Source organism: Chiloscyllium punctatum, chromosome 2 (assembly GCF_047496795.1).
Source record: "Chiloscyllium punctatum isolate Juve2018m chromosome 2, sChiPun1.3, whole genome shotgun sequence".
Taxonomy (NCBI): domain Eukaryota; kingdom Metazoa; phylum Chordata; class Chondrichthyes; order Orectolobiformes; family Hemiscylliidae; genus Chiloscyllium; species Chiloscyllium punctatum.
The window spans coordinates 62506032-62532625 of record NC_092740.1 but is presented as its reverse complement, the minus strand read 5'-3'; the positions used below and the strand labels follow the sequence as shown (position 1 = coordinate 62532625).

Here is a 26594-nt window from a genome sequence, read left to right as displayed (position 1 = left end):
TAGAGAACACAGGTTTAAGGTGGGAGGAGAAAGATTTAAAAGGGACCTAAGTGCCAACTTTTTCACACAGAGGATGGTGTGTGTATGGAATGAGCTGCCAGAGGAGGTAGTGGAGGCTGGTACAATTACAATATTTAAATGGCTTCTGGATGGATATGTGAATAGGAAGTGTTCAAAGGGATACGGGCCAAACGCTGGTAAATGGGACTAGATTAAGTTAGGATATCTGTTCGGCATGGACAAATTGGACGGAAGGGTCTGTGTCCGTGCTGTACAGCTCTCTTACTCTAACCCAAATGTTTGATAAATTGACACACTCCTGGTTTCATCAGTGCCAGTTAATAAAGGTTTTCTGTATTTTAACCTATTTCTAAAATTTAATCATTTGTGGGGGGTTCTCAGAAACGGAACCCCTGCGTACACCATTTTTTGAATAAGACATACAATTAGTAGCAACTTACAGCTAGTAGGTTGTACTACCAAAGCTATCATGTGGAAAGTGCAGAGCACAGCCTTTCATGACATCACTCTGTGCTTCATTTGACAGCAAGTTGAAGAGATGAAAGGGCAGCATGAAACAACACAAATAGTCCACAATTCTTTTGACTCTATATATACATATTATGTTATCAGAGATTTTACTGACCTCTTTCAATTCTTCTTTTGATGAAAAGCGAGATGTTGTTCCTAATATAAGCCACCGGACAATAAATGAACCAAGCTGAAATCTGAGATGATATAAATATACATAATATTGGTTTCGGTATAAATGTTTTTAAAAGAAAACTATTCCCTTTTTTAATCTACTATGGCTATATTGCAATGTTGCGAGAAATCTGTCCAAATCTTTCAGCTATCTAATTACTCCACTACTAAAATATAGGAATGGGATTGTAGAGATAGAGTTGAAGTTATTTCTAAATATTTATAATTGAAGTTGATCAAAACACAATGAGTTGAATAAATATTATAAGGAAAAAATGATAACACTAATTTGCTGGAATTAAGGGCACGTGATTAAAGAGAGGAAAATATAACACCGCAAATCTATCTTAATGGCTTGGATGCAGGGGAAAAATGTATTATAGCCACATTGTTGAAATAGGTGGGAAAGTAAGTTATATTGAAGAAAGAAGAAATTTTCAGGTAGATTTGGAGGTCTAGGTGAATGGGCCTAAATTTGGCAGATGAAGTTTACAGTAAACAAGTGTGAGCTTATCCATTTTGGTGAAAGGAATAGTGAGGCAACTTATTATCCAAATGGAGAGAAACTTCAGAGTGCTTCAGTGCAGACAGATCTAGATGCCCTTGTGTATGAATCACAAAAACAATTTGGCACTACAACAGGTAATAAGGAGGGGAAATGGAATATTGGCATTTATTAATAAAGGAACAGGGCATAAGAGTCAGAAAGTGTTGCTGCACCTGTTCAAAGCATTCGTCAGACTGTACCTGGAGTACTGTGTACAGCTTTTGTCCAGTTAAAGAGGGATGTGGTTGGATTGGAGGCAGTTCAGAGGAGATTCACCAGATTGATTCGAGATAGAGGGTTTGTCTTGTGAAGACAGATTGAGCAGTTTAGGTCTATGTTCTCTGGTGGTTAGATGAATGGTAAGAGATATAATTGAGCAGTATAAGATACTAAAGAGGATTGACAAAGTAGACAAAGAGAATGTTTCCTCATATGGGGCCATCTTGAGTGAGAGGTCAGAGTTTTACGATAAGGATTAGCAGATTTAAAATAGAGATGAGAACAAAATTACTTCTCTCACAGGGTAATGGATCTGAGGAATTCACTATTCCAGAACACATGAGACACTGAGTGATGTTAAGGAGGTGATAGATAAATCTTTAATCATTAATGGATTGAAGGATTATGGAGAACAGGTAGGAAAGTGGAATTGAAGGTGAGGTGAAATCAGCCATGACATACTAACTGGTGGAGCACACTCATGGATTTGAATTGCATATTCCTGGTTCCTACTTCTTATGTTCTTATGTTCTTATAAATTTATCAAAAACTCAAACAAATTAAACAGAAAAGATATGGATAAGGAATATGCTATGGGTTTAGTAGATATTAGACAGAAATGAGAATACAAAAATAGTCTATGACTTAATTTACTTGATGCAATCTAATTATTCTCTTACACTTTTAAGATACAAATAAGCCATTGGAATAAGTGTAGGTGCATACCTGGAATCTCTTATTAATTATTTATTGATGTGAGCAATATTACTGATGTTGCATATGATAGGCGAATGTTGAGTGGAAAACAAAAGGTTTTATACAGGGAAAATTGGGGAGTACAAACTAAAACATTCAAACTGTACTAAAAAGTCAAATGTAAACAATCAATAGTTACACTATTTCTTTCTACACTGACACTGTTCAGGATTGTTTATGTTAGCTTCAAATTATAATTCCGAACAGAATTAGCACAACGCATTTATGCAAATGAGTTTTCTTCACTACAGTACCAGTATTACCCATAGTTCATCATGTTTACTGGCACTCAAAAACTAAGAACAATTGATAGTATGTGAACCAATTTTAAGGGAGAGATTCATATGTTTTGTCAGTTAAGGGTGTCAAGTGATATGATACAAAGGTGGTTAAATAGATTTGAGGTACCCACCAGCTTTAATTATCTCAAACTGTTTTGGCTGAAGGACTTTTTATCAAATTGGTTAGTAATCACTGAGCTTCCCCTTCAAAGTTATAATATTACGTACTACTCTGAAATAGAGTGTTGCCTGAGAAATGTTTTGTTAATGCTTTTAACAGAACAGATGTTTATTTATAGATATTAATGGATGGGTGTATCTACTTCTCACTGCCAATTTTATTATAGAGAGTGACATCAAGAGAGAGGGAGAGAGTCAGAGCCCACAGCACAGAAACATGGAGTACACAAGGACACAGAAAGCACAGGGACACACGTCTGGAACTCACTGCCTGTAAAGGTGGTAGTGGCAGTAATCCTCATAACATTTAAAAATATTTACATATGCACTTATAATGTCAAGGCAGAGAAGGCAAAGGTCAAAGTACTAAAGAATAAGATCAGAATAGTCAGGTGGTTGTTTTTTACCTGCATGGGCTCAATGGGCCAAAAGGCCTTTATCTGAGCTGTTGACACTGTATGGCACACCTTCAGCTTTCACTCACCTGACTTACTCTTGACCATGATGCAACTAACAGTTAAACCCAACAGATGCCTGTCAGGACCTTTTGCTATAAATTCTGTGTCTTATTGTCCTGTTCCACAACCACCTGATGAAGAGGCAGCACCTCAAAAGCTAGTGCTTCCAAATAAACCTGTTGGACTATAACCTGGTGTTGTGTGATATTTAACTTTGTCCACACTGGCACCTCCACATCAATTGTTGACATTGTGAAAGATCTCAGTGAGCTCCGAGAGAGCTGTGGGTCCAATGTGAAAAATCACAGATTGAGCTGATCAATGGGAATTGTCTGAGGAGCTGAATGATTTATGCTTATTATGTACCAATTTTATTAATAGGTGTTAATGCTCTCTCCCCAGAGGCTGTGACAACCTGCTGAGTATTTTCAGCATTTTCTGTTTTTATTTGTTAGAGTGTAGTGGTTGCAGCAGGTCTGAGTGGGAATACTAGGAATAAAAACTGCAAAGACACTAACTTCTCTATTAACTTGTTCCAGTTCTTCTTCACAAAATTCCAGGCAAGGAATTGTCCAGATGGGTTCCTGCTCACTCCTAAAACAATATGGGCAAGATTCTGCAACTTGATGATATCTCCTTGCATGCCAAGTTCCAACAGGCTGTTGATGACAGGAAGAAACACATAATGGATCTATTATACAAAATGTTACAATCTTTTATTCATAGAACCATCTTCCATTTCAATGTTGCAATTTTTATATCTATTATGCACATGATGAATTTCAAGCTGTACCTTTTCTACACTATGTCTTTACTATAATATGCACACATACAACTAACTAACAACTATCCTACTTCTGGTAATCTGACTAAAAGCATATAGGTGACATCATATAGGAGGCCATTCAGCCCACTAATTCCACACCAGTTCTCAGTAATTTATTCAGTTTAGCAGTTCACTCTAGTTATACTGCCCAGCCATTTACTCATAATGCTGAGTTTTTTAGAAAAAAGAGAATTATCCAAATCGACTTTAAAAAGCCGAATAGTCTATCTAAACCACTCTCGGGCAGTGCATTCATTTTTTCACTCCTTCATGGGATGTGGGCATTTCTGGCTGAGCCAGCATTTATTGCTGATTCCTAACTGGCCTTGAGAAGGTGGTAGTGAGCTTTCTTCTTGAACTACAGCAGTCCAACTGCTGTAAATTGACCTACAATGCCATTAGGGAGGGAATTCCAGGATTTTGGCCCAGAGACAGTGAAGGAATGGTTCCAAGTCAGGATGGTGAGTGCCTTTGAGAGCAAGTGGTGGTATTCCTATGTATCTGCTGCCCTTGTACTTCTAGATAGTTACAGTTGTGGGTTTGGAAAATTGTGTCAAAGGAATCTTGGTGAAATTATGCATTCCATCTTGTAAATGGTACACATTGTTGCTACTGAATGTTGGTGGTGGACGGAGTGAATGTTTGTGGCTGTGGTGCCATTGAAGCCAGCTGCTTTGTCTCGGATGGTTTCAAAGCTTCTCGAGTGTTGTTGGAACTGCATACATCTAGGCAAGTGGGGAATATTCCATCATACTTCTAACTCATACCTTGTTGATTAAATGGTTGCCAGGGTCTAGGGAGTGTGTAACTTGCTGTAGGATTTTAAGCTCCGACCTGCTCCTGCTAGCTACAGCATTTATATAGATAATCCAATTTAGCTCCTGGTCATTGGTAATACCCAGGATGTTGATATTGGTGGTGCCATTGAATGGCAACTGAAGATGGCCAGATTTTCTCCTGCTGGACATGGTCCTGTTCCACAACCACCTGATGAAGAGTTGGCACTTGTGTGGCATGAAAGATACTTGCCACTTGTCAGCTCAACCCTAGATATTGTTCATTTAGATATGAACTGCTGTGTCTGCACAGCGTTGAACATTGTGCAAACATCAGTGAACATTCCCATTTCAGACATTTTGATGAAAAGAAGGTCATTGATGAAACAGGTGAAGATGGCCTGGCCTAGAAATCCACTAATTATATATGCTTGTGGTGCAGTGGTATGTGTCCCTACTTCTGAGCCAGGAGGCCCTGGTATCATGTCAGTCATGGTCCCAAAGCCTGGATGTCACTGCTACTTTCCTCTGAGAGGCCATTCCCCAGCAGGATCCAAAATTGCATACTTATTTGTGAGGGAAAGAGGCAAAGGAGACTCTTGCACTACCTGCCTACCTCTCCTGACAGTCACCTATACTGCTGACTGTATCTGCTCTATGACCAACTCCCTGAATCTACTATCCATCACACTGCCTTGCTCCTTTAAATTCCTCAGTGCATCCAACTATCTTTCCAATCAATGCATGCAGTCTGATAAGAGCTGCATCCAAATACACTTCCCACAGACAGTCATCTGCTCCCTGATCTCCCAAATATAACAGGAAGAGTATACCACTCCCCTGAATGCTGTCTCTGCATCTTTAACTATTTACAGACTTAGACTTACTTATAAAAACATCCACAATTTGCTCAAATCCCCAGCACTTGCAACTATTTGCAATCTATTCTTGGGGAACCTAATATCAATCAACCTAATAAAAAAGGACAGCAAGAACCAGATCTAATTACAGTCAGTTCTGATAAAATACGATAATCCTGGTCTCATGAAATCTCACGGTATAAGAAAACCGCGCAATAGCCATGCCATTCAAACTAATGGGATGTGAGTTTATCAGATTATAGCCAATACAAGTAAGGAAAGTTCACGTTCTACAAATAACAATCTCGATCCTTCAATTCACGTTGAAGAAACACGCATTAAAGCAGAACCGACTGTACAACCCTTAAAAATGAGATATTTGAATTCTCTTCAATTATACATACTGATTTTTTTTATAAAAAACATAAAAATTGAGGTTTATATTCTTAAATTCCAGCACACAGTTGGAGATAGGCAATAAGTTTAAGCTATTATAGCCCAATTTACATGGAATTGTCACATTCACTGGCATTTTCTATTGACGGAGCAGTCCCCTTGCTGAATACAGAGATCACAGCTTCAAAAGGCCAACCTCCCCACAGCAGTCCAGGAGACTCTCAGAGCCCAAGGCTTCATCTCCCAAAGGCCGATCATCATTGGATCCCACAGGCCAAGTGGAGTGAATTCCCATCCAATCGAAGGGGAATACTTCCTTCCTCCTCTCTTATTCATTACTCTCCAAGGACAAAATCAAGCAAATCAAAAGATGTGATAATAGAGCTAAGAGGTTGTATTCTTCTGGAGATCTTTAAAATATTGATAGGGTTTGTAAGATAAACATAGAGAAGATTAGTACTGGAAATCATAAACATAAGGTAGTCATTAATAAACCCAAGTTAGAAGACGGGAGAAACATCTTCATCAGAATGATTGTAATGTGGAACTCATTATTATAACGAACACCCCATGTAGCTGGTGTAGATGTATTTAAGAGAAAGTTGGATAAAAGTAGGGTGGGTCAAGAAATTAAAGAATACAGTTATAGAGACGGATGAAGAACTGTGGAAGGAGATTAAGCTGAAACATAAACACTGACCTGTTGGGCCGAATGGCCTGTTTCTTTGCTGTAAACACTTTGTGGTACCATTTACTTCATCTTCTCAAAGTACTGCAGTGACTCATTCAAAGTCCTATGTATACACTTTGAACCATGTCCACAGGCCAGCCTTTCCCTTTAGCTATATGACTTCTGACTCACTGTGTAAGATGCCATAAGAGATCTGATGATATATAAATATGTTACATACCGTTCCAGTTTTTCTGGATCTCTGCTACTTGTCAATGCAGACACAATCTTATTCTTTTCAGCACCAGACACTGACTGGGTGTATTTCTTCAGAAGGTATTCCCATCCATCACTGCTCTGGGCACCCACAGAGTACACAACCTCCAGGACATCAGTTGGTAAGCTACAAAATTAACAGCATGTGCTCAATAAAAGAGTGTGTGTTTGCTTGTCAAATTCCCCTGTAGAATACTCATTCACTAGAAACAGCTAAAGGCATGTTTAGAAACCGGCTCTGTGACATTTGATCATTTTTATCAATATGTTCTTAGATTAGATTCCCTACAGTATGGAAACAGGCCCTTCGGCCCAATGAGTCCATACTGACTCTCTGAAGAATAACTCATCCACACCCATTCCCTCACATTTACCCCTGGCTAACGCACCTAACACTATGGGCAATTTAGCATAGCCAATTCGCTTTGGATTGTGGGAGGATCTTTGGATTGTGGGAGGAAACCGGAGCACCCGGAGGAAACCCACGCAGACACGGGGAGAATGTGCAAACTCCACACAGACAGTCACCCGAGGTCATAATCGAACCCGGGTCCCTGATGCTGAGGCAGCAGTGCTAACCACTGAGCCACCATGCCACCTATACAGTGCTTCACCAAGAAGATTTGAGATTGTTCAATCCCATGACCTTTATACATAATTCAAAGTAAATTTGCACAGGATAGATGGTGATTGAATGGAGACTATTTTCTGTAATAGTCTCTCTTTGTGCAACAATTCTCAGATTATATGGATAGGTAATAGAAGTAGAAACCTCTAATGTTCAGTCTCTGACCTTTTTTTTGACATGCACTTGTGGAGGCCATAAAGTGGGAGTGCTTGAAATGAATGCTGTGGCACGTAAATACTTTTTAATAGTGATGATATATAATTTCCGTCTTAGACATGCTGCAATGCTCCAGAAAATCCCAGTGCAAGCTGGAAGTACAGCATCTGACTTTCTGCTTGAGAACATTGCAGCCTTCAGGACTCGACATCAAGCTCAATAACCTTACAGCCTGAACACCTCCCTCTATGTATTTTACTCATTTCCAAATCCTAGGGTCTTGTCATGACATGAGTTACTTTCAGTACAGCCAACCCAGTTTCACCCACTTATTGTCCCCATTATTACCTATCCAGCTTCTTTTCTTCCCTGACTTACTATCAACAATCCCTTTCTTCCCCTCCCTCTCTCTCAAGTCTCTGTCTCAAACCATTGCTCACTTCTTTTCCTTCCAACTCTTTGTCATCCAGATAAATACTGCCTTTTCCAGGTGCATTCAGTTGTGAAGAAAGGTCACTGGACCCAAAACGTTAACTCTGCTTTCTCTTCACAGATACTACCAAAACTGTGGAGTTTCTGCAGTTTCTGTTTTTATTTCAGACATCTAGCATCCATAGTTTTTTGTTTTATCATGCCCTGTATACTGTGTTATTTTCTGGTCTCATGCTGGATGATTACAGGATTGGAAAATTGACCTCAATAAGATCAATTCTGTTTTTATTACAAGAAATTATAACATTTTATCATCAGACCTTTGAGAAGTGTATTCTTTGACTCTGTGATGTTTTCTGGGCTGGATTTTACTTCTCCGCTGAGGGGCATGAAGGCAGGGGACATGTAGTAAGTATCCAGTGGATAGCCTTTTTGTTTGTTGCAAACCTCTCTAAGATTTTACAAGCATCTGGTACTCTACCCATCCTTGGGCTCACTGCAGCCCCTAAGTGACCAATTACTGGCTTCATTCCATCCTTCTGTTATTCTACTCAGGGCTGGGTGGGGGGGTTGTAGACACGTGCTATATAGGAAGATCTGCATCTTTCCCGCACACCTGTCCACCTGCCTTCCCACTTATCCGGTCCACCCTCCCCACCAACCTATCACAAACACCCCTCACCTGCATCCACCTATCGTCGTCCCAGCTGTCTTTCCCCCAGCCCCATCCCCATCCTCCTATTTATCTCTCAGCCCCCTTCCCCTACCCCTCACCCCCCAATTCCTGATGAAGGGCTTATGCCCCAAACATCAATTCTACTGCTCCTCAAATGCTGCCTGACCTGCTCTACTTTTCCAGTGCCACACTTTTTGACTCTGACTCTCCAGCATCTGCAGTCCTCACTTTCTCTCCTGCATACAGCTCCTGTCTGGCAAAGGGCAGTGGCATACATTGTGGATGTTGGCAAGCATTTCGGTCCATTTAAGCCTACCAGAGCCTCCTGAACCTAAGACCCTCTCACTCCAGCCCTTGCTGAGATTCTTGCCTAACCTGGGCCTGGAGGGACTCTCTTGCCTTACATGGGCCTGGTGGGACTGCCTGTAGTACTAGCAGTAGAGACATCTGCTGGCTGGCGCTACTGGTACTACACAGTGGCTGGCCATGTGACTGGCTCTCTAAGGCAGGAATTCCTCCTGAGAAAAGGGTTAAAGGTCTTGCCTTACAGCAATTAACATCACTGCCAGCTGCCAGGAAAGTCACCGCGATTGTGGGTGGGCTCTGCACTGCAGCCCCCACATCGCTAATGTAATCCTTTCCCATGTATCCACAATGTGCAAAGAAATCTTTCAATCAATTCATGAAGAAATAAAACTCATTTTTGTAATGTTTAATTCAGGAGAAATCATATACTTTCTGAACTGGACAACATTCTTACATGTATCTAAAGGTAAAGATGGGTGTAAACTCCAGGGACACCAATACAGATCTCAGAGGGACTGTTGTTCAAATTAAATATTGTCGATGGTGGAATGCCAGTAACTTCCAAGTGGAGAAAGAGCAGAGTCATGAGACCTCTTTGATACATTAGGTAGAGAGGTCCCATAGCTATTAATGCTGTCCTCAACTAGTAGTAACCAAAACAGATGACTGGGTCATTCATCTTATTACTCTTTTGTGTATACAATAACACTTCAATAAATTAAAACTTTTCAAAAATGCATGACAAGGTGCTAAGCAAAACAGTATCACAAGACACAAATGGGAAACTATTTTAATGGTTACTAACTTCATGGTTCCATTGGATTTCCTCCACTGATTAAAATAGTCGGATGCTTTCTGAATACAAGGAGGGTATTCGAGTTCACAGACGAGTTCCAGGAGATTGGACCGCAGTAATCGCTCTGACACCGTGCCATCATCACTCCATGACTGCTTATTGATCAGGTGTTTGAAAAATTGCAGGATATATCCCTGAAACATAAGTAGCAGCACACAATTAAACTCATAGGTGAAAGACAGTTGGTGTAAAATCTCATAAAATTAACACATATTTAAAGATTAACTGCAGAGATCCCCCATAGTTCATTAGATAAATGGAAATCTGATATGTTGCTGAAAGATAAGGGTCAATTAGTTGTGTGTTCAGTCATTAGGCTATGGTAAGCCATGGTAAAAACAATGACTGCAGATGCTGAAAACCAAATACTGGATTAGTGGTGCTGGAAGAGCACAGCAGTTCAGGCAGCATCCAACGAGCAGCAAAATCGACGTTTCGGGCAAAAGCCCTTCATCAGGAATAAAGGCAGTGAGCCTGAAGCATGGAGAGATAAGCTAGAGGAGGGTGGGGGTGGGGAGAGAGTAGCATAGAGTACAATGGGTGAGTGGGGGAGGAGATGAAGGTGATAGGTCAAGGAGGAGAGGGTGGAGTGGATAGGTGGAAAAGAAGATAGGCAGGTCGGACAAGTCAAGGAGACAGTAACTGAGCTGGAAGTTTGAAACTAGGATGAGGTGGGAGAAGGGGAAATGAGGAAGCTGTTGAAGTCCACATTGATGCCCTGGGGTTGAAGTGTTCCGAGGCGGAAGATGAGGCGTTCTTCCTCCAGGCGTCTGGTGGTGAGGGAGCGGCGGTAAAGGAGGCCCAGGACCTCCATGTCCTCGGCAGAGTGGGAGGGGGAGTTGAAATGTTGGGCCACGGGGCGGTTTGGTTGATTGGTGCGGGTGTCTCGGAGATGTTCCCTAAAGCGCTCTGCTAGGAGGCGCCCAGTCTCCCCAATGTAGAGGAGACCACATCGGGAGCAACGGATACAATAAATTATATTGGTGGATGTGCAGGTGAAACTTTGATGGATGTGGAAGGCTCCTTTAGGGCCTTGGATAGAGGTGAGGGAGGAGGTGTGGGCACAGGTTTTACAGTTCCTGCGGTGGCAGGGGAAAGTGCCAGAATGGGAGGGTGGGTCGTAGGGGGGTGTGGACCTGACCAGGTAGTCACGGAGGGAACGGTCTTTGCGGAAGGCGGAAAGGGGTGGGGAGGGAAATATATCCCTGGTGGTGGGGTCTTTTTGGAGGTGGCGGAAATGTCGGTGGATGATTTGGTTGATGCGAAGCCATGGTAAGCCATGACATAGCCAAGCCTATTATCAACATTCACATGACAGCTAGCTCATTTCCCCTGGTAAAACAAACAGGGGAAATGAGCTCTCCAGTTTGTTCTCTTGCTACTTTATTGCATGCGGAGTAGGGGACAAAATTGGATTATGGTATGATGGTCTCCATAACAGAATTGTCTAAAACCACTCCCTTAACATGATGACTGATTATTTGGAGTGAGTAAGGTTTTAAATCTACTGTTGCACATGGAAGCATTACAAAGCATGAATTTATATGCTTTGGAGGATGGATGTTAAAAATTCATAAGCAAAGTGCCTTAAGTTCTTTGGGGACTTTATTATGACTGGTATTTGTAGGTTCAAGGAGAGCTTTGGTAAAATGGGAAAAACATTAATTGAATTTGTACACATACATAACCAGGTTGCTGCAAATATTTCCAAACTTTCAAAGGGTTTCATAAAATGGCTCTGCATACATGCTTGCTATTGAAAATTTGGAATGGTCAACAGTGATTCAAGCTGCTCCATGACATGAGACAATATGTTCACATAAAACTCAACTGACACATGACCAACAGTCATGTTTTCTGACTATTAAGTCTACAAACTGGGAAAGCTCTGATCTTTTCTAAGTCTCCCAGTCAATTTTGTTCTCTTTTGAATTTAGTGCACTTAATGATATCTAAAAAAATGTAATATTAATGTTAAACCTTCAAATTTTATCATGTAGTTTCCATCATTATCATTTTTATCACTAAAAATAAATGTTGGTCAAGTAACACATAAGAATCTTACCTTCAGATTTGCTGCAACATCAGAGATATTTCTTCTCAGAACCAATCTGTAATACACCTCAAGGTAATCCAGACCCTGCAACACTGGAATGATCTTGTTCTCATGCCTGAGGTAACGGGTCAAGTCAAGTGCTCGATCAAGTGACAACTTTCCTGCACTAAATACAGCAATAATCACTTGTTAAACTGTTCCAGCAAAACCAAAGATCAAATTTTATTCGCAATCAAACTAATTTTCATTTGTTCATGGGATATGGATGTCACTGACTAGTCTAGCATTTATTACCCATCCCTAACTGCCTTGTAGAAGGTAAGCAGGTGAGGTTCCTTCTTAAACCACAGCAGTCCATGTGTGTTGGGATACCCAAGACGTGTTAGGGAGGGTGTTACAGGATTTTGACTCAGTGACAGTGAAAGAATGGTGATATAGTTCTAACTCAGCATGGTGTAAGACTTGGAGGGGAACTTAAAAGGCAATGATATTCCCATTCACCTTTTGATAGTTTTTTTAGATGGTCAAGATTACATGTCAGGAAGATACTGTCAAATGAGCCTTGATGAATTTCTGCAGCGCATCCTGTTGGTGGTACACACTGCTGCTACAGTGCAGCAGTGATGAAGGGAGTGAATGTTGAAGGTGCTGAAAGTGTTGGAAATCAAACAGCCTGCTTCAAGCCTCAAGCCTCAAGTACCACTGGAGTTGCTCTCATACAGACAAGTGGGTAGCATTCTATCACACTTACAACTTGTGCCTTGTAGATGGTGGACAGGTATATGGTGCTAGGAGGCAAGTTACTCTGCAGCATTCTGAGTGTCTGACCTTCCTTATTTGGCACATTATTTATATGACTAGTCCATTTCAACTCCATCATTGGTAGCCCACTATAACTTGTTAGTGAAGCTTCAACACCATTGAATCTATCTTGTTGGAAAGGCAGGGATTGATCAGGGATAGTCAGTGTAGATTTGATACAGAGACATCCAATCTGACTAATTTAACTGAGATTTTTGAAAAGGTGACTAAATATATTGATGAGGATAGTGCATTTGATGTGGTTTACATGGACTTCATTAAAGCCTTTGACAAGGTCCTACATGGAAGGCTGATCAAAAGGTAAGAGCCACTGGGTTCCAAGGCAAGTTGGCAAACTGCAACTAAAATTGGCTTCCAATTAGGATGCAAAGGATGATGGTGGAGGGCGGTAATTGGAAGCCTGTAACCAGCAGTGTACCACAGGGTTTGGTGCTGGCACCCTTGCTGTTTGTTATGGATATTTATGACGTGGATGTGAATATGGAAGGTATAATTAGTAAGTTTGCTGATAACATGGAAATTGGTGGTATTGTTGATAGCGAGGAAGATAGTCTCAGTATACAGTCTGGTATTACTGAGCTGGTAAATTGGTCAGAGCAATGGCAGATGGAATTTAATCCTGATAAGTTTGAGGTGGTGCAGTTTGGGAGGTCTGATAAAAGACACATTTATACAGTGAATGGTAGGTCCTTTGGGAATACTGTGGAACAGCAAGTCCTTGGTGACAAAACCATACATCCCTGAAGGTGTCAGCACAAGTAGACAGAATACAAGATCCTTGCCTTCACTAGCTAGGTCATACATTCATGGAATATAGGAGCAAGGAAGTCTTATGACAACTTTTTAAAACACTGTTAGGCCACAAATGGAATACTGTGTGCAGTTCTGGTCACCATACTATTGGAAGGATGTGACTGCACTGGAGAGGATGCAGGAGAGATTCACTAGGATGTTGGCTGGAATGAAAAGTCTCAGTTAGTAACACTGACTGGATAGGCTGGGTTTGTTTTCCTTGAAGCAGAAGAGGCTGGGGTGAGGGGGGGTTTGATCTGACTGAGGTATACAAAATTATGAGAGGTATATTCAGAACAGATTGTGAGAGTCTCTTCCCCATGGCAGACATGTCTGAGATGAAAGGGCATAAGTTTAATGGAGCAAGTTAGTATTTTAAAGGAGATCTATTTTTCATCCAGAGGGTGTTAGAAATATGGAATGTGCCACCGGAGAGGACATTGGAGGCAGGTACTCTGACAACATTTAAGAAGCATCTAGATGAGCTCTTAAAATGCCAGGGCATAATAGGCTATGGACAAAGTGCAGGTAAATAGAACTAGTGCAGTTTGATATTTGTTGGTCAGCATACACATGGTGGGCTGAAGGGCCTGTTTATATGCTGAATGCCTCAATAACTCAATGATAATACAAAGTGATAAGGAGATCAAAGCTGGGAAATAAATATTCAGAGGTATGTGGTTTTTTAAGAAAGACAGACAGGAAGGAAAGGTGAGGGAGCTTTGTTAGTATGGAACTGAACAGGTATGATAGCAAGAAACAATCTTGGATCAGAAGGTGTAGGATCTTCCATAGCTACCCCTTGATTTTCCGTATTTACTTTACCAGCAGTCACATGCTCCTGTCTCTGATCACAGATCAAAGTTAGATTACCTCATATGAGGAAGATTGTCATCAAGCAAGTTATTTCAAACAAGCTATTTTTATTTATTTGTCAGTTTTTGTGAATAACTACTTCCTGTTCAAATACTGAGTGTAAATGATGCCCCCACAACAAATGCAAATTGTTCTCAACTTTCACCCATACAAAATGCTTTATTCTGGCATTTATGGCTCATGCTGACAGAATATGTTAAGATTCAGTTCTTACTGGTTACCAATGGTTAATCAAAAAGTATCTGCTAAGAGAAAAGTTAGAGGCTGAGGAGCAGGGTGTTAGAATGAATCTTTGTGGTAAGAAAGAGGAAGAGAAAGCTGAAGCAAGGCAACATATGACAGGGTGAATGGCCTGATTGCTATAGGACATTAAGCAGAGTCAAAAAGTTAAAGTGGCCATGAAGAGGCAGCATGTAAAAATTCCAGAGTGAGATGGGAGTTCAGGAGGAAGTGGCTGAACTACTGATACTAATAAGATTACTAATACATTAAGTCACAGGAGGAGAGAAAGACAACTGATGGCAAATAGTAAAAAGAAAATTAAGGCTCTATGGGCCCTGCTCAACAGCTGAAAGGGCTAAGGTACAGTTAAGGTAAGCTCTTTAGCTAGCTGGCACTACTCAATCAAATTGAATGGAGGCAGTAGCATAGTGGCATTGTCACTATAAGAGCGATGAGAACCTTAGGCTAATGTTTCAGGGCACTTGTGCACAGGGCAACTGTGTAATCATTGCTGTTAGATTAGTGTTTATTTCCAGATTTTGTTAAATTCACACTTCAACATTTGTTGGGGTGAGATTCGAAGCCAAGTGCCCTGGAATTTTAGCCTAAGGTTCTCGTCACTCTTATAGTAATGGTGTAACCGTTGTTACTCATCATACAAACCCATCCACTTTACAGGTCATTTCCTTATAATGCGCATTTTATCAGCATGAATTGGCTATAACGCGACTGACCAATAGTGGACATTGTTCAGATAATGCAAACTTTCTACTGAACTGGTATTGTGATTTTCTATTTGCGATATTCTACAGCACAATTTTCTATAGCAGTTTTCCATAGTGCAATTTTGTACATCGCGAGGTTGTAGAGGAACACAACTGTCATGTTCGAGCAGAACGACCTGTATTAATGTCCTTTAAGGATGTCCTGTCCTTACCTGGTCTGGCCTGCCCTGCATGTGACCCCAGACCCATCTTGACTGCCCCTCTGAAGTGTACAGCAAGCCACCCAGTTCAAGGGCAGTTAGGAATGGCCAACAAATGCAAGCCTTGCTAATGACACACACACACATTTAGCCCATCACCGATTACTGTACTAAAGGAAAGGAATGATGGTTGTGAAAAGCCAAGGTGGTCAGGAGCTCAGTAGTAGTGAGTGGGGTGAAAGCAGTCCGCCAATGGCCTGGTGCCTGAGATTCTCTGGTGGAATATAGGAAACCAGGGTGAGATAGATGTTGCTGCTGTGTGCTCATTGGATTGGGGAATACAAGCAGGGATTTAAAATATTTTAGCAGGCAGCACTAACACAGGATTGGGGCAGGTGGGATGCCATGTGACATTGTTGCTCTGTGTAAACTGGGTGATCTTAAATTAAGCACAATTCCAGTAACATATTTTGATACACTAATTTTATGATTGAACATAATAGTTAATACAGTAATAGTAACTTTCTACAATACCTGACAAGTTGGAAAGCATTATGAATCAGGTTTGCTCGATCCTTCTGGCTCAGTAATGTGTGGTTCTGCCACAACAGATTAATCAAAGAATCCCATCCAGCACGCTTATAATGGACAATGTAATATCCATTCATGTCCACATTAAATTTAACCCATTGAGCCTCTCCATCTAGTTCAATATGATCTGATTGAGGTAAAATTAAGTTATTGAAGCTAATTAGTAAAGAGAAATTCTTAAAACTAACAGATCAAATGGAGAAATATAGGAAGAACACTGGACAGAATGAAGTTGGCCCATCATGCACACGCTGGCAAAAGAAAAACCGCCTGGATCAGATCCCATCCTTAACCCCTCTGAGAAACGTTGATGTAGAGAATCAAATATACTCTCGGAAAAGCAATTGATAAATAAACATGCAATGACATAATGTGTTAATTAGGCAAATATTTATTCAGTAAAGGAGGAAGCAGGAAGCAGGAGCCAGCCTGCCTTCCCCACAAGTTTATTTTCTCTCCTCAGCCCAGCATCAATACTGATCACTAATCTTTTCTACAAATCCCCACAGAGAAAATTCATTACACACCTCTGGTACTGTGGGACTTGAACCATGGACTTCTGGTTCAGAGGCAGTGACATTGCAACTGCACCATAAGAGACTCAAGAAATAGTTCTTTTTCATTATTTTGAAAAAATTTGGAAGTGAATGCTTCTAAAATGTTTGTTCCAATTAACAACAGCTGCTCTGAATCATACCTGGAGCATTCACATATCAACCTGAATAAAGAAGTCACACATCTACATTCAATTAACTCAACATTTACAACATTAGTATGGTGTCCCAGTGTTCCTTTATTTATAAACAATGAATTGGCTTGTGGATAAACACAGCAGCCAACTTAATCATAGGAAAATCCCAAAAACAACAATTAATACATAAGCAGTTAGTCCATTTTTAGCTGCTGTCCATTGAGAGCCACGAGAATGCTTATTCACTTTAATATTTCCAAGTTACAGAAGTTTCAGTCCATATTAGGTTCTTAAAAAGGTAACTTGAACTTCAACTTCTTAAGGTATCAGCAAGAGGGCAATCAAGTAAATAAAACTGCCAAATGAGGTAATTCAGTGGGAATACACACTATTTCATTTTCAAATGTTAAAGGATGGCTTTAGCTATCATAGAACTACATTGTACATAATATTACAAGCTTTATACAGTAAAACTGAATTACAATGTTCGAGCTATTTTAAATACTATACAAGGTGAGTTTAAATTAAATCTTCATTAAGATACATTTCAAAAATATCTTTGCTTTTATTTAAGTTTTATTTGGATTCTTTTCAGGTAGTACTACTTTATTGGAAAACAGCAATTTGCAGCACACGTACCTGTTTTTGTTTTCAGTAAGTGTTTACCAATGGCTTTCGAACTGCTTGTGATATAGGTTAGTGGGACCTGCCACAGGTAGCTGCAAAAATCGTGAGAAGTTTATTTGATTTTTAAAATATTGCAGATTGCACCTAGAACTTTATCCACAAAGACAAATAATATTTCATCAAAACAAAGAAGAAAATTAAAAAGAATACAATGGAGACATAAATACCCAGATTGCAGTGAGTCCCAGGTGGGGTCTTCTGGGAGCACCCCCTTAAGAAAGCGCTCTTGTTCTAGCTTGACTTTACTCCCATTATGATCAACAATTATCACCGGTATTCCTTGCTGAAGTGTCCACGTGTTCATAATTTCCTTGATATCTAAGTGTTCCCCTGCATAAAGGTACTGAGGAATAGAAAGGCACAGTACAACTTAAGAAACAATGTTTTATTTTTCCCCCGACTTTTTAAAAGAGTTAACACAAATACAAGCATACAATGCATTAGCAATCAAAATTTACTTTTAACCTAATGGTTGTGACTTTGAATGACAGATTACTTGAATGTAGATGCTTAGGTATGGTGTCTTGCATAAATGAAGGTGCAATTGCATTCTATAAATTCAGTTACTTTTTACTTCTCTCACACCCTCATCGATGGTTTTATTGTTTCTTTTTTAAGGGCTCTTGTGGTACTGGTAGTGTCCCTCCTTAGGCGCCAGAGGGTCCAGCCCACCTCCCAGATCTGTGTTTGAATATGTCTGAACAGGTTGATGATAAATATTTAAATACATAATTCCAAAGCAGCAACAAACTCAGCAAATGCAGGAATTTGAGTGAAGGTTGATAATTCCTATCACATACAACTAGAAATGTGTAACATAAAATAAACATCATAATTTAAGGAACTTCATGGTCAAGTAGTCTTTTCATTAAATTACTACTATTGTAAATTCTCCATATGCATCATGCTGTTTTTTTTATTTCCCAATACTATTTAAATTAATTCCACCCAGCACCAAGACCTGATCCCAAGAATTCTAAGATCCCACAGGTTGTAATTATGTAGATACTTATGACAAATGTGAGATATTGCAATTTGAGTATACTCAGAGATGACCAGACTTATACAAGGTTTAACAAAGACTAAAATCTTACAGCATTTTTAGCAGCTTGTGAGGCACTGTAGCAGAATCCACCTGAGGTAAAGTCTTCCTCAGTGCAAGTCTGTTGGCATATCAAAACAGAAATTGTTTTTGCATTACCTTCACAAACTTATACAATCCCCAAAGATCATAAAGCACATGCTTCATTTCCAGGCTGTAAATCAAAAGTTTCTGGAACAGTTCCTGAAAGAATTTTGTAAACTTAATCATTTTTTCAGATTCATTTTACAATTGCTTATTGAATTCTGGTATTTTGGGAATACCTAGCTTGTTATCTTAAGCAAATATTGAAAGATTTGACAAAGGGTCAGTTAGACTCAAAATGTCAGCTGTTTTCTCTCCTTACAGATGCTGCAAGACCTGCTGAGATTTTCCAGCATTTTCTCTTTTGGTTTCAGATTCCAGCATCTGCAGAAATTTGCTTTTACTTTTGTTCCAATTGAGTAGTTAATCCAACAGAAGTTTCCATCAGCTATGTTGGTTTATGAGTTGCATCACGTATCCTATAAGATTTTCTTTGATTATAAAATAAACATTCCACTTACCCTAAAAATAGAAATTGCTGGAAAAGCCCAGCAGATCTGGCAAAAACAGTGGTGATAAATCAGAGATAATGTTTGGGGTTCAGTGACCCTTACTCAGAAATCCATGAGACAATGGTTTAGGCCTTCAAACAATGATTTAGGTCTTCAAACACAGATTAGAGGTATTTATTTATCACATTCTGAAGTCAAAGCAAGTGATAAGTAGGAATGTAAATGTGATTTAATCTGTAAACTAAAAGAAAATTAACAAAAAGATCAATTGAGCCAGAGATTAATATTTGGGTTTTGGTCCCACTGCCATTTCATACAGCAAATTAACACTATTTTGTGTCATTTTGAAAGTAGATAGTGAAGTCTGTGATTACTGCAAATTTGAAATGTGTCACAGTGATCTATTTTTGTTCAATAAGTCTGTTTACAAGGTCATTGCTTCAACTATGTTTAGCGTGGTGGGTTTATTTTACTCTTTTCCAAGGTCAGGAATGATCACATGATGGTGCAGAACACAACCAATGCCTGAGGAGCAATAATGAGGAGATTATTTTATTTAATTTCTGAAATCATTACAGTAACCTGAGTAACAGGCTTCTAAGAGATGCTTTCTAGTTTGAAAGGAAAATAATAATGTAGGCAAATTAATGGCAAAGTGATGTTATTGTTGGACTGTTAATCTGGAGACCCAGACAATATTTTGGGGACCTGGGTTCCAATTCTGCCACGGTAGATGATGGAATTTGAGTTCAATTAAATGAAAAAATTCTAAAACCAATATTGATTATTGGAAGAAAACCCATCTGGTTCACTAATACCCTTTAGGGAAGGAAATCTGCAATCTTTACCTGGTCTAGCCTACATGTGACTCCAGATCCACAGCAATGTGGTTGACTCTTAACACTTAGGGATGGGCAATAAATGCTTGCCTAGTCAGTGATATCCTTATCTAAGGAACAAGTTTAAAAACAAATCTCTTTTTTAAGCCTCAGAAAAACATCTGGAGTAAAACTCCAAATAAAATTAATCAATAAGAAATCAATTCAAACAGTGCAGAAAAATAGAACAGAAAAGAGATGGCAACCAGCTCCATTTAAAAATGCTGGTGTTAACCATTAAGAAAAATATTAATACAATCCTATAATTTCTGAATTGAATGATACGTTGCCACAAATTACTGTAATCTTCATTTTTTTTTCTAAAAGCATTGGAAATAATCACATTTAACAGAGAAACTAATTTAAAGATAGTGAAACAATTAACAGGCTTTAGAATGATGTTGTATTAAACAAGTGCTGAATTCTTATTGAAATACATAATCCAAATTTCAGGCAATAGAAAAAACTCTTACATTGGCCATACTGTTCCACAAGTCTTCATTTTTGGCATTTCTGTAGCTGTATTTTCGAAGATAATGAACTAAACCTCTTTGAAATACCTCCTCCGTTAGAAAATTTCTCAACATGTGCAAAATACAAGCTCCCTACATTTAAAAAGACACAAAATGTGAGTTACATGTAATGTGTACATGCACACACCCTTTAAATAGGTAGAGATGATATGTGCTATTTACCTGCACTACAAGATCAAACACGAAGGTCCTTAAGATTGAACTTAATTTTGTATTTCAATTTGATGTCATCAACTTATGAAAATTCTGAAGACATCAGCATCAATACAAAGCTTCATCACGAATATTTACCAGAATTAGGCAGTAAGGCTGGAATTGGGGAAAACGTTTAGTTCTTGGAAAGTGATCAAAAGAAGGGTTAGGTAAGGGTTTGTTCCCTCATCGAACTGACTCTGCCCAGCAGTGAGTAAATTCTTACAGGAATTGAAGGGATGAAAGACATAAGAAAGGAGGAAACAGTATCAACAATATCCACAATGATGATGACACTTTGCTTATATCAACAAATGAAGATGTGCAGAAATTAATCAATAAAATTGTAAAGAAAAATTTTATGCACAAGTTTACACTGAATGCCAAAGAAAATACACTGTCAAGGACAAAGAAAGTGCACTTTCAAGTTTTTAACCTCACAGTAAATAAAACAAGTAACAGCATATCAATTAAACTGTATCATGAAGCATTGTGACAAAACTGCTTCATGAAATTAAGCAACATTCTAAGCTGTGTCAGTTGGAGTCTTGAAATGAAAATGCACGCACTAACATGTTACATCTGGTTAATCGTGAATTATTCATGCAAAGCATGCAGCGTTGGGAAACAGAATTAAAACTGGTGCTTAAAAAAGGTCCTAAGGGTAAGTTGGGTGGAGAAAAGAACTAATAAGAAATTATTGAATGAGGATGGAGAAAATATTAAAAGAAGACAAGTGGAGTTCTTTCGATTGAAAAAATTGTTCATGGGATATCAGTGTCACTGGCTGGGCCAGCATCTTTACCTTTGAAATTGCATAAAATCATACAGTCATAGTGATGTACAGCATGGAAACAGACCCTTTGGTCCAACCCGTCCATGCCGACCAGATATCCCAAACCAATCTAGTCTCACCTGCCAGCACCCGGCCCATATCCCTCCAAACCCTCCATATTCATATACCCATCCAAGTGCCTTTTAAATGTTGCAATTGTACCAGCCTCCACCACTTCCTCTGGCAGCTCATTCCATACACGTACCACCCTCTGCGTGAAAAAGTTGCCCCTTAGGTATCTTTTATATCTTTCCCCTCTCACCCTAAACCTATGCCCTCTAGCTCTGGACTCTCCCACCCCAGGGAAAAGACTTTGTCTCTTAATCCTATCCATGCCCTTCATAATTTTGTAAACCTCTATAAGGTCACCCCTCAGCCTCCGACGCTCCAGGGAAAACAGCCCCAGCCTGTTCAGCCTCTCCCTATACCTCAAATCCTCCAACCCTGGCAACATCCTTGTAAATCTTTCTGAACACTTTCAAGTTTCATAACATCTTTCCGATAGGAAGGAGACCAGAATTGCATGCAATATTCCAACAGTGGCCTAACCAATGTCCTGTACAGCCGCAATATGACCTCCCAACTACTGTACTCAAGATCTGACCAATAAAGGAAAGCATACCAAACGCCACCTTCACTATCCTATCTATCTGCGACTCGACTTTCAAGGAGCTATGAACCTGCACTCCAAGGTCTCTTTGTTCAGCAACACTCCCTAGGACCTTACCATTAAGTGTATAAGTCCTGCTAAGATTTGCTTTCCCAAAATGCAGTAGCTCGCATTTATCTGAATTAAACTCCATCTGCCACTTCTCAGCCCATTGGCCTATCTGGTCAAGGTCCTGTTGTAATCTGAGGTAACCTTCTTCACTGTCCACTACACTTCCAATTTTGGTGTCATCTGCAAACTTACTAACTGTACCTCTTATTCTCGCATCCAAATCCTGGTGCTGGCAGGTGGGACTATCTGGTCGGCATGGACAAGTTGGACCGAAGGGTCTGTTTCCATGCTGTACATCTCTATGACTCTAATAGTAACCCCCAGGATGATGGTACCAGAGGATTCAGCATTGGTAATGCCAATGAGTATGAATGAGTAACTGTTGGATTCCTGTTTTGCTGGACCATGGTCACTGCCTGACACTTGAGGTGTACATGTTGCTTGCCATTTATCAGGGGAATGTTGCCCAGGCCTTGCTGCATTTGGACACAGACTACTTCAACATCTGAGGAGTTGTAAATGGTACTGAACATTGGTTAATCATCAGCAGACACCTTATGCTGGAAGGCCATTGATGAAGAGCTAGAGATGATAGGGACCAAGATCCTAATGTGAGGAGCTCTTGTAGAGTTGTCCTGGAGATGAGATGACTGACCTTCAACAATCACAATTATTTTCCGCTTGATCTAAGTTTGACTTCAACCTGTTTAACATCTTCCTCGGTTTCATATTAACTCCAGTTTTACTGGGGCTCCTTGATGCCATTCTCAGTCAAGCCACTCTCATGCCACTTTCATCTTGCCTCTGGAGTTCAGCTCTTTTCCTTGGACCAAATCTGAATGAGATTCGGAGCTGAATGGCACTGTGCTTTAGTGAACATGTCATTGGTGAATAAAAGCTATTTGATAGTACTAGAGATAGTTTTCTTTTAAAACCGCTCTCTTCAGGTGCCTAGCCATAGACTACAATCTGCAGCTCTAGCTGGGTCCTCACTTGTATCATTTGAGTTGCTTTCATGTTTGCTTTCACTTGATATACAAACTGCCAGTACTATTATTGCCAACTGATTGACTCAGAACATGTTTTTTAAGATAGTCCAAAATTCAGAGTCCCTTCCCTTGGCTTTGTTCTTTGTTTCATCACTTGATTTATAAGGGTCAGGAGGACAATGCATTATTTCCAAAGTTAAGCTATATTGTCTTCCAAGGTTAGAACCTAGAGATATGGTACTTACAGTGGAACACTACAGAATTTTGTTTTCCAGGCAGTTTAAATTCAAGAATGAGAAAAATAAAGCATAACACACCACAGAGAAAATTTAATGTATCAAACTGTTAGTTTAACAGCTTAAGTCTTTGAACACGGAGAAAGTGACCTATATTACAACCAAGATTTATTGGTAAGTTTACAGGCTGTATTCAAACTACAATTTCCTTGTAATACATGAAGACTATCCTCCACTGTGAACAGTACATTTACAATCTCTTGTTTATCACAAATTGTTTGTTGAAAATTGAAAGGTTGACTACATTAGGAAGAGTGCTAGGGAAAATAAATAGTTTGAGACAGTCACCAATCATGCACCCAAAGATTCCAGGGGCGAGCAAACAACACAAAACTGATGTATACAATCTATTCTAAAAAGTGAAGTGCACATTTTATCCGCCTATTATCAGAATCTGGATACCGGAGACTATCAGAAATACCAAACTGTAAAGACCGAAGATTCTTTAGAGTATGGGAATCTTAATTATTAATGAAAAATTCAAATTACAAGTGTTCCTTATTTAGGTGCTAATGACTGATGGTGGATAGTTAAGCATTCTACTGTATCATTAAATCAAGTCAGTTAAATTATGCAACTTTGTATTGAACTTCATCCTTGCGTACTCTGGACATTGCAATGAATTAATCTACTCAGTGCTGTACTGTGATTCTGCTGTGAATGATTTGCTTTAGCTGCAATTATTACTTGAGCATGTAAGATAAAGGTGACCTAATTCAAGTATCTTATAAAGTTTAAGACATAAATGATAACTTGGTCATTCTTTTCCAATGTGTTCATTTTAGAATGATGAGAAGGAAAATATTGATCTGATACTCTTAATAAATAAAAATTACATATGAACATTTTTGATGTGATATTAGAGTCATAGAGTCATAGAGATGTACAGCATGGAAGCAGACCCTTCGGTCCAACCCGACCATGCTGACCAGATATCCCAACCCAATCTAGTCCCACCTGCCAGCACCCGGCCCATATCCCTCCAAAACCCTTCCTATTCATATACCCATCCAAATGCCTCTTAAATGTTGCAATTGTACCATATGTAGGATTTAGTGCACATCTATCCAACAATGTCTGTGAGAATGTTAACTTCACCATCAACAATTCATAATGTTAACAAAGAACAGCAATAAGCCAACATTGTTTCAAAGAATGTGTTGTCTAATGTCACAGACAAGTAAGTGCCACAAATACCTTATCATAAGAGACAGTATCAAACATTTCCTTTATCTGAGTTGGATTTTCTGCAGGTGTGGATATGGGGCGTGATGAATTCATTGAATCTCTTCCCATTGCTCCAAAACATGTGTTCAAAAAATAATCATCCTGTAAAGAGGAAGCATTAAAAGAATTAAACAGAGTTATATATCCTGCAATGAAGTCACCAATAGTGAGAAAGATTTACTCACAAACCAAGAGCTAGAAATGTTTACTCACAACTTGCAGCTCTGGATAAGTGGAATCGACAGAGACAAATTCCATGTACCTGGCAAATCCTTCATTCAGCCAGATGTCATTCCACCACTCCATGGTTACCAAGTTACCAAACCACTAAAGAAAAACATGATATTCATTAGGGATCCAATGAACTTTTTTGTCATTTTGAATTCAATAATTATTGAAATGATTTCCTGAAAATCTCCACTGGAAAGATAGATATTCACTAATATTTCTACCATCCCTTTTCTAGTTTCAGAAGTGAAATACAATGTCTTTTTAAAGGACTATATACCCATCTGATAATGGTTATGGCATAATCAAATACAGGCTCTAATTTAAAAATGGTTTCCTTAAAGTGAAGGGCTCACAGAAATGTCATCACATTTTGATTCAAACAGGGACCACTGAATCTATATTCTATAGCTGGGCAACTTTAAATATGCTGCATCTTTATTAAACAACAACTGAGAAACCTGATCCCATTCCTTCTACGTGTTTTTAAGGAAGTTAGTTGGATTGATGGCAGGAGCTCGTGACCAATCCACTCTGGTAACTGAATATTTTAAGGAGGCTACTGGTCTCCATTTTAATTCTTTCTTTATTTTTAGCAGCTGAATGCCAGGATTCCTAAGCATTTGGGAAACCCAGCAGATGGAAGGAGGCATGAAGCTCACAATCTATCATCTAACTGATTTTATTGCACTGCTTGTGGACCAGGGAGCAGGAATGTTTCTCCAGCAAGCAACTGAACTCTCCTGTTCACCTCCCCCCTCTCCCTTATAAGCTTAACCCTAAAGATGCTGATTTCTCTCCAACTTCCAGCCCCACCAATTCAAACCCCACAGACCCTCAACCTCTTTCAAAACTTAAAAGCAAAATCACTTCCCAACCCCACAAACCCAAACCTAAATACTCAATTCTCTCCACAACCTTGTGACCCAAATCTTGAAGATCCTGATGTCTCCCCAGTCCCTCCCACCAGTTCAAACCCCAAAGGTTCCAAGTTCTATTTGACCTCCTTATCGAAAACTAACTAATTTACTTCCTGACTGTTTTTGTACCCTACACAGAAGCAGCCTACTACTACATGTGACCATTAAGCATGAAAATTGTTGAAAATATTTCAACAACAGTTTGACTGTTTAAAATTCAGTAAAAATCCTTACTTCTGGGAATGTTTCCCCTCCTCTCTTCCCAAGTCAGAGTTATTGCTGGGGCCATATGCCTAAATGTTACATTTTTAAAGGAAAGTATGAAACTAAGTGCAATGGGTGTCTTCATATCCTTTAATGCATGGAATATGTTATTTTCTGCAATCACATGCTTCTCAGCTCATCACCTACACAAGTGAGATGTAGCATAAATCATTTGATGCATTATGTTTGAGCAAGCTGAAAGTTCTT

At 39.4% G+C, this 26594-nt stretch overlaps 1 protein-coding gene across 1 annotated transcript in view; it reads right to left on the bottom strand.

Moving 5' to 3' along the window:
- Positions 1-26594, bottom strand: part of erap2 (endoplasmic reticulum aminopeptidase 2) — a 74933-nt gene that overhangs the window by 4325 nt on the left and 44014 nt on the right. Inside the window, exons 7-18 of the mRNA XM_072583424.1 lie at positions 25189-25302; positions 24946-25077; positions 20656-20787; positions 18761-18829; positions 17834-18009; positions 17619-17698; positions 16232-16415; positions 12070-12226; positions 9954-10138; positions 6916-7077; positions 3665-3805; positions 647-728 (exon numbers count right to left, since the gene is read on the bottom strand). Of these exons, the coding sequence (XP_072439525.1) occupies positions 647-728; positions 3665-3805; positions 6916-7077; positions 9954-10138; positions 12070-12226; positions 16232-16415; positions 17619-17698; positions 17834-18009; positions 18761-18829; positions 20656-20787; positions 24946-25077; positions 25189-25302 (1614 nt within the window). The remainder of the gene's footprint in view (positions 1-646; positions 729-3664; positions 3806-6915; positions 7078-9953; positions 10139-12069; positions 12227-16231; positions 16416-17618; positions 17699-17833; positions 18010-18760; positions 18830-20655; positions 20788-24945; positions 25078-25188; positions 25303-26594) is intronic.